The 7,741-nt window shown below is 42.1% G+C and overlaps 2 protein-coding genes across 4 annotated transcripts; one reads left to right on the forward strand and one right to left on the reverse strand.

The window, feature by feature from the left end:
* Positions 1–4,504: 4,504 nt before the first annotated feature.
* LOC101741829 (uncharacterized) lies at positions 4,505–6,656 on the forward strand. The gene is made up of 2 exons (XM_021351048.3): positions 4,505–4,863; positions 5,923–6,656. Exons 1-2 carry the CDS (start codon positions 4,734–4,736, stop codon positions 6,627–6,629), a joined length of 837 nt encoding a protein of 278 aa, XP_021206723.2. The 5' UTR covers positions 4,505–4,733; the 3' UTR covers positions 6,630–6,656.
* Positions 4,869–7,490, reverse strand: LOC110386017 (uncharacterized). 3 transcript variants are annotated; one of them, XM_038019517.2, is made up of 3 exons: positions 6,641–7,490; positions 5,555–5,891; positions 4,869–5,309 (listed from the first exon to the last, which is right to left on the reverse strand). In XM_038019517.2, the coding sequence occupies exons 1-3, from the start codon at positions 6,928–6,930 to the stop codon at positions 5,256–5,258; spliced, it is 681 nt and encodes a 226-aa protein (XP_037875445.1). In that variant the 5' UTR covers positions 6,931–7,490; the 3' UTR covers positions 4,869–5,255. The 3 variants fall into 3 exon arrangements, with proteins under 3 accessions (XP_037875445.1, XP_037875444.1, XP_062531258.1); XM_038019516.2 differs by having other exon boundaries at positions 5,689–5,891; positions 6,641–7,462; XM_062675274.1 differs by having other exon boundaries at positions 5,725–5,891; positions 6,641–7,461.
* Positions 7,491–7,741: the final 251 nt, after the last annotated feature.

Here is a 7,741-nt window from a genome sequence, read left to right on the forward strand (position 1 = left end):
CTGCATTTCTGGGATTCCATAAAATATCATTTTCATGATTTTTTTCAATTAATAGCATAACAGCTTCGTCGTCCCAATTAAAGGACATTTTAATTTGTTTTATACTTATTAAACAAACCGCACACCACTACCGCTCGAATGCCAGGAACGAACAGACGCCGGCACACCCCGGTGCCCGATGGGTCGTTTGTGCGGCAAGTCCGGCGGCATGAATACCCGCCGGCACTGTATGTGCCTTTAAGATGGGTACTGACCAGCATTACAGGGTGTAATGTAACATGTTACAAAGCGAACTTTCATGCAGTCAGTACGGGAACAAGGCGCTCGCAGCTAGCAACGAGTGGTTTGTTGCGCGCTGCGAGTGCTCCCCTCTGCTGTCGGTTTTTTAGGGAATCCTTTGAGTGTAAGGCTCCCCACGCACTAGGCAGCCTCGCTGCGCAGTCAGGATGCGGCAACCGAAATATTTGACGGCATTAAAAAGGCTTATTTTATAACTATTTTAAAAATGTTCATACATACCCAGACCGGTTTTTTTAAATACAAGAGATTGTACAAGCATGCTGTGTCATATGACTAACATTTGGCAAAACAAATATGCTTTAGCTGCTACAGCAAGTGCGCAGGGACTGACAGTAGCCACATACATTCGCCAACACTCGCTCTGGCTGCGCGCAGCCAATTGGCTGCCTTGCAACAGGCGCGTTGTATTGGCTGCCGCAGCCAAGAGTTCCGGGCTGCTTATGTGCGTGGGCTCCCATACAACGCTATATTTATAATCGTCTGGCTGCCGCAGCCAGGCTGCCTAGTGCGCGGGGAGTCTTACGCGCTTTAGTCAATACGTGGCACAAGAATCGATTCTGCGTACTACGAGATTTTAGTTTTGATTATTGTGATTATTTGCTGTTGCAAAGATGGTCTAGGACAAAGAGAAAACTCATAGACAAATACCGTGAAGAAATTGTGTGTGAGTAAAATCAAAGATCCCAACAGAACTTCATTCTCACATATATGCATGCATGTTAATGAGTTTAACATCTTAATTATATATATTTATTCATAAAATATAAAAATGAATTTACAACAAGTGAATTATAAAATTTTCCGCAAATTACTACTAATTAAACTTTAAGAAAAATAGGGAAATTTAGCGCAACTTCTTCATCTATTGTTTGAGAAGGTGTAATTCGGCTTGCTATTGCAGCATATTTTTTAAAAGTTTTAAACTATATATATTATTACTATCATTATTATTTTACTTACTACTATTAGTACTGATAGTTATTTGTAGACCATTATTATTTATGGAACCAGATTCTGAATTGTACAATAACATTATTTTTAGTTAAGTAGTCAAAATGCGCAATTTTTAGTATTATGCCTATAAATGTAAAGAAATAGAAATGAGATTATAAGTAGGTACTCCTCAGAGTCCGAGATGACATCTAGCCCATAGCGTCAGCACGCTATGGGAGTTACTCGACAGTTCTTTTGAGCGGGTTATAATACCAATCCAGGAATAGGCGTATTTGCGAAGCAACTGCAGTTAGGCCCTCCTCGAAGGCGTTCGGGCCGTTATTGGCAAATACTCGGTTGAACCACCGATCACCCGTTTTGGTAATTCTGGAATGGCTCTTAATCTCTCTGCATTCTAAAAAACGGCACCACAGACACTCGATGCACACATGCTACATTAATAGTTTGTTGCACTTAGATTGACAAACACCAATTTTTTTTTTAATTTTTTTTATTGCTTATATGGATGTACGAGCTCACAGCCCACCTGATGTTAAGTGGTTACTGGAGCCCATAGACATCTACAACGTAAATGCACCATCCATATTGAGATATAAGTTCTAAGGTCTCAGTATAGTTACAACGGCTACCCCACCCTTCGAACCGAAACGCATTACTGCTTCACGGCGGGGTGGTGGTACCTACCCGTGTGGACTCCAAGAGGTCCTACCACCAGTCATAAAATCATAAAATACCAAATCATAAAATAATGTTATTTTAAATACCTGACCAGATTATTCTCAGTTCTATCACCTTGAGGGAGTCCATATAGAGGCCCTTCTTTATTTCGCCGTAAAATTGTGTTTTATGTAATTAGCACCACAGTTGAAACAATAGGAGTTTTATTGTTGTAGCGGCATGAACAATTCTAATGTCTTATATTAAATTAGTTATACATACTCATTATATTTTATTTTTCGTTTTTAAATTTTCGGCGGTAAAAAAAGGTCCCGTGTCACAGACTATTTTCTTTTTCCCCTCTCGTGCGTTCCGGCTTACGCATCATAAAAATGTGCGTTCATAAACGCCACACCAGCCCCCTACGGAGAAGGAGAATCCGCAGAAAAAGAGAAAAATGATCATAGGTCAAAAGGTTTGGAGAAGTGGACTCTGCGACCTGACCGGGTGGTATATTGAGGTGTATGCGTAGGAGCAGCAGTTAGAGGTGCCGAAGGCACGAGTTTACATGATGGGACATCAGTGGCATCCGGTTGCACCGTTTGAGGCACAGAAACCCGCGGTGTTGGTCCCGGAACGAGATCTACTAAAGAATGTTCGACGAAAGCTGACTTAATTCTGTCGACACTGACCGTCACCTGTTTCCCTTTTATTTCAATCGACCACGTTTTTCCATCCTCGGCTCTAGATATAACTCTATGAGGACCAGAGTAAGGTGGTTGCATTGAACGTCTAACCGAATCCTCCCTGAGCATGACATGGGAAGCGGTGGAAAGATTTTTGAATATGAAAGGTGGTGGTTTAGTGTGTGAGGAACACGGAGTGGGACGCAATTCGGACATACGCTGTCTTAACTTTACGACAAAATCCGTCGGGTTCTCGAAGCCAGAAGGACCGAGAGGTACTAACAGTTCCCCTGGAAGCGTTAATGTTTCTCCGTAAAGCAATTCCGCTACTGTTACTTGTAGGTCTTCTTTAAAAGCAGAACGCATTCCTAACAAGACCAAAGGTAATGCATTCAACCACGGATCATCGTAACACACCAGAGAGGCATTTAATTGTCTATGCATGCGCTCCACGAGCCCATTAGTACAAGGTTGGTAACTAGTGCTGCGTATACGTTTCTTCTTTCTGGTCGTTCCCTCAATGCTGTGAATCTAGCTGACGCTCTTCCTCTAGCGCGCCTCTCTTCCTCTTCCACGCCACCTCTTCCTCTAGAATGATGAGTTTCTCCAGGCTGTGCAATGGGGATCGCATTATGTGCCCAAAGAAACTCCGGATCTTTTCCTGGCACGTAGTCAACAGGCGCTTGGTGACCTTCAGCTCTTCGAGGATGGAGACATTGGTTCTCATAGCTGTCCAAGGAATGCGTAGCAGCTTTAGTATACGTTTAGTACCACATAAATTAGTAAGACATCTGAAAAGGTCCGACTCGAACTGTCGTCCCTGGTCGGTTGTGATGACAGCAGGAACTTCGAATCGAGCAATCCAGCCGGCTACAAAGGTGCTCGCCACTTCTTCTGCTGTTATTCCGTGCATAGGCTAAACTTCTGGCCATCGAGTGTAGCGATCCACAGCAGTCAGGCAGTATTGGAAGCCAGAACAAGATGGGAGAGGGCCAATGATGTCAAAATGGACATGCTTGAGCCGAGACGTAGGGCTGTAGATGTGTCGAAGAGGAGATTTTATATGCCGCGTCACCTTACTTCGCTGGCAAGCAACGCAGGTTTGGCACCAATAATGGCAATCTTTGGCAATGCCAGGCCACACGAAACGGTCTGAGATCAATCGAATGGTTGATCTAGTACCAGGGTGGCTAAGATTATGTAGCTGAGCAAAAACCTTCTTTCGCATAGGTTCCGATACAAATGGGCGTGGTCGCCCAATGGACATGTCGCAGAACAAAACAGTGTTTGTACCAGGAACTAAGACGTTCTCTAGTTTTAGAGAAGAATTCCCATCGTTACGATATTTTTTCAATTCGTCGTCAAGTTTTTGGCAAGCGGAGAGAGCAGAATGGTCAGTTTCAAAACTAACAGCTTCGATGCGGGACATGGCGTCCGTCACCGTATTGTCCACCCCTTTTATATGGACAATGTCCGTGGTAAACTGCGAAATAAAAGACAGTTGATTTAACTGTACCGGAGGAAGCCTTTCGCGACATTGCGAGAACGCATAAACTAATGGTTTATGGTGCGTATAAATCGTTACGTACTGTGGCGGCTAAGAAGTGTCGATAATGTTGCACATTCTCATATACTGCAAGAAGTTCTCGGTGGTATGCTGGCCACTGGCACTGTCGGGGATTCAGCTTTTTACTAAAGAAACCCAGGGGTTGCCAAGCATCACCGACTTTCTGCTGAAGGCAGGCACCAACGTGAGAACTGGGAGCGTCAGTGAAAAGCCCTAGCTCAGCGTTAGGCGCAGGGTGTGCCAAACAGAGCTTCTGATAACTAGCTATCTTTACAGGCATTAAAGCATTCCTCGAGCTCAGGTGTCCAAGTGATCGGTGTGAGACCTTTAAGCCTTCGTCAAACAGAACGCGTAATTAGCGCGCGTCAGAGCGCTAACTAGCGCCGCCCTATGACGCCGAGATGTGTTGTACTACAATGGTTATATACTGTCAAACAGAGCGCCAGCGCTAGCAGTACGCACGCACGCAACGCTCTGTCGCGGCGTTAGGACGCTTTGACGTCAGGCGTTGTAATTGTTTACAAATTTTATTGTAGCGTCCGAGTGACTGTGTGTTAAAATACTGGATAATGTCTGAGAAATTAATAGAATTAGTTAGGAAATACCCATGCTTATACAATACGAAGGATATTTCTTATAAAAATGTAACAATTAAGATAAAATTGTGGGAACAAATCGGAAAAGAGATTAATGAAACTGGTAAGTAATGTGAAAAAAAATTGTTTATTGATTAAAATAAGACACAAATTTTTCACGAGTTTCGAATGCTGCAGTCGTTGATCTTCTATTTGTAGGACGATGAGTTATTAGAGCACGTATAGGTTCGCTTTCGTCTTCCAACTCTGGAGATGAAATTGCTGTTTCTTGTTTTGTTCGTAAGTAATTATGTTAACAACCTGCAGCTTTAATAACATCAATTCCTGTGTCTACGTCACAATCAATAGGGCGTAAAAAAATGCGCCATTTTTGTGCTAATATCCCAAACGCATTTTCAACCACCCGACGTGCCCTGCAAAGTCTTTTATTAAACTTTGTTTTTCTTTCGTCTTGTGTGGCTGAAGCTCTTGGGAAAGGACGCATCAAATACGTTTTTAAAGCAAAACCTTCATCGCCAATAAATACATGAGGAACGGGCTCCTCGGTGCCTGAAAGAGGTTTATCTGGTAGCAGAGATTTTCCATGGATAATAATAAAACATGCTCTGAGGTTGTTCACAGACTAACTGTATTTTATTCTTATAATAGACAATTATGATGAGGTGTGCCAAATAGTAGATGTCGCTACTAGTATGTTAAAGAAAATTATTTTGATACTAACTTTAACAATATTGGCGATAAAACATTGAGTTCTCGAATATGCTACTATCACTATGACTCCCGTAACTACCTACCTCGATGACGGTGAATTTATAACATGGATCAACTATAGCAAGAAGAACTACAGAAAAAAACTTCTTGTAGCAAAAATATTCTGATCCACTATTTTTGGGACACTTTATAGCGATATGTTTTCCATCGATACTACCGACACAATTCGGGAAGTTCCAGGTTTCCCTATAACCTTTCTCTGATTGTATCCATGTCTCTTCAGTAGGCGATGGCATATATTCTGGTTGTAATGTATTCCAAATTTCTTTACAGACTTCTTTCACAATACCACCAACAGTTGAACGACCTACTCGGAAGGAGAAGGCTATGGTTTGGTGTGAATCACCCGTAGCTAAGTACCTGAAACAAATACAGTTAGATTATTTTACAGGTGAATCCGCCAGAAAAAAATGGAAGAGCTTGAGAGACAACTACATGAGATACAAAAAAGAAGTTGCAGGTACTACAGGACAAGCTGCAAAAAAATTTCAAAAATGGCCTTGGGCTTCCCAGTTACATTTCCTTGATTCAACTCTGACAGATCGAGCACGATCTTCAAACGTTCGAGAACCTACACCGGAACCATCGTCAGATATAGAAACTCCATCGCCAGAGATACAATTACTAGAGACGCCTCAATCAGAGACATCTCCACCACAGACACGCTCGCCAGAGATACCTCCGCCAGGGACGCCTCATGCAAACTCTATAAATTGTTCACGAACTAAAAAAAAAAAAAAAACTGACAGTGAGATGGATAAAGTTATAATTTTTTTACAAAATAGAAAAAACCAAGAGTATGATGCCATAGACCACCTATTCCAAAGTTATGCCCAAACATTTAAAAGTTTCTCCAAACAAAAGCAGATAAAAGCCAAGGTAGAACTAGCCAAGTTATTTGCAAGCATAGAAGCAGAGGAACTGCAAGAACGTTCAGACGTTCAGATATTGAGCAATTCACCACATTGTTCTATTATAAGTACTGAAGACTCCGTCGCCTATGAAGTGCCTATTCTACATGTGACTAATTTTGGAGCATCGACATCTTCAATTGATTTTCAAAATGATAACGCAATAAACATGTATTTAAAAAAATAAATATTTCTTACCTTAGACAGATTACAAGTCTTTCTCTTGTAGAAATAGGCGTCCTCCAGTTTGTAGTGCATTTGCTTATTTTAGGGATGAGCAGGTCATGTAGTTCTTCGAATAAAACTTGAGACATACGAAAGTATGTAAAAAAACGATCTTCATGTGATGCAAGCTCGCGACACAACCGATGATATTCTCCTAAATCATTTCTCTTCTTATTAATGTCGTGCACCCATACTCTTTTTTTCTGTGATCGTGATAGAGCATATAAAAGTAACAATTCTCCCACATCTGAATCATTCGACATCTTAATACTTTTAAATTTTCACACTGCTATCGAAAGGCGCTATGATTTGGCGAATGCGTTGCGTCAAGGAGCGTCGGACAAGTTAATTTGTGTGACATGAAAGAACGCAACGCTATAACGCGGCGCTAAGTACGCGTTCTGTTTGACGAAGGCTTTACCTCGGGCGGCCACGATCGCGTTGACTAGCGGTGCTTGTAACTTGGCCGCATTGCGCAGAAATCGGCGATAATAATTAACCATCCCAAAGAAACGACGGAGTCCTTGTACGGTCTGTGGTGAAAGAAAATGTTTTAGAACTTGAATGCGCTCTGATTGTGGTTGTGTTTCGTCAGCGGATATTCTGTTTCCGAGAAAAGTAACCTCAGGAGCACCAAACACACATTTTGCGGGGTTGATAACGATTCCGTAATCGTCAAATCGCTTGAAAAGAGTACGAAGGTGTGCAGCATGCTGAAGAGCATCACGGGAACACACTAATATGTCGTCAACGTACGCAAAGCAAAAGTCGAAACCTTGGACAACTTCGTCTATAACTCTTTGAAACGTTTGGCCCGCGTTGCGCAGACCAAAAGTCATGTAATTAAATTCTTATAGTCCGAAGGGTGTTATGATGGTGGTTTTACAGATAGATATCAGGCGCAACAGGAATTTGCCTATATACCTTAACGAGGTCGATTGTACTAAATATACTACACTCAGATATGTTATGGCCGATGTCACCGATATGGCGAACTGGGTACCTCTTGTGAGTACTGGTGGTAGGACCTCTTGTGAGTCCGCGCGGTTCTCCTTACCTCTACCCTCCATACTT

The sequence above is a fragment of the Bombyx mori genome, chromosome 23 (assembly GCF_030269925.1).
Source record: "Bombyx mori chromosome 23, ASM3026992v2".
Taxonomy (NCBI): Eukaryota; Metazoa; Arthropoda; class Insecta; order Lepidoptera; family Bombycidae; genus Bombyx; species Bombyx mori.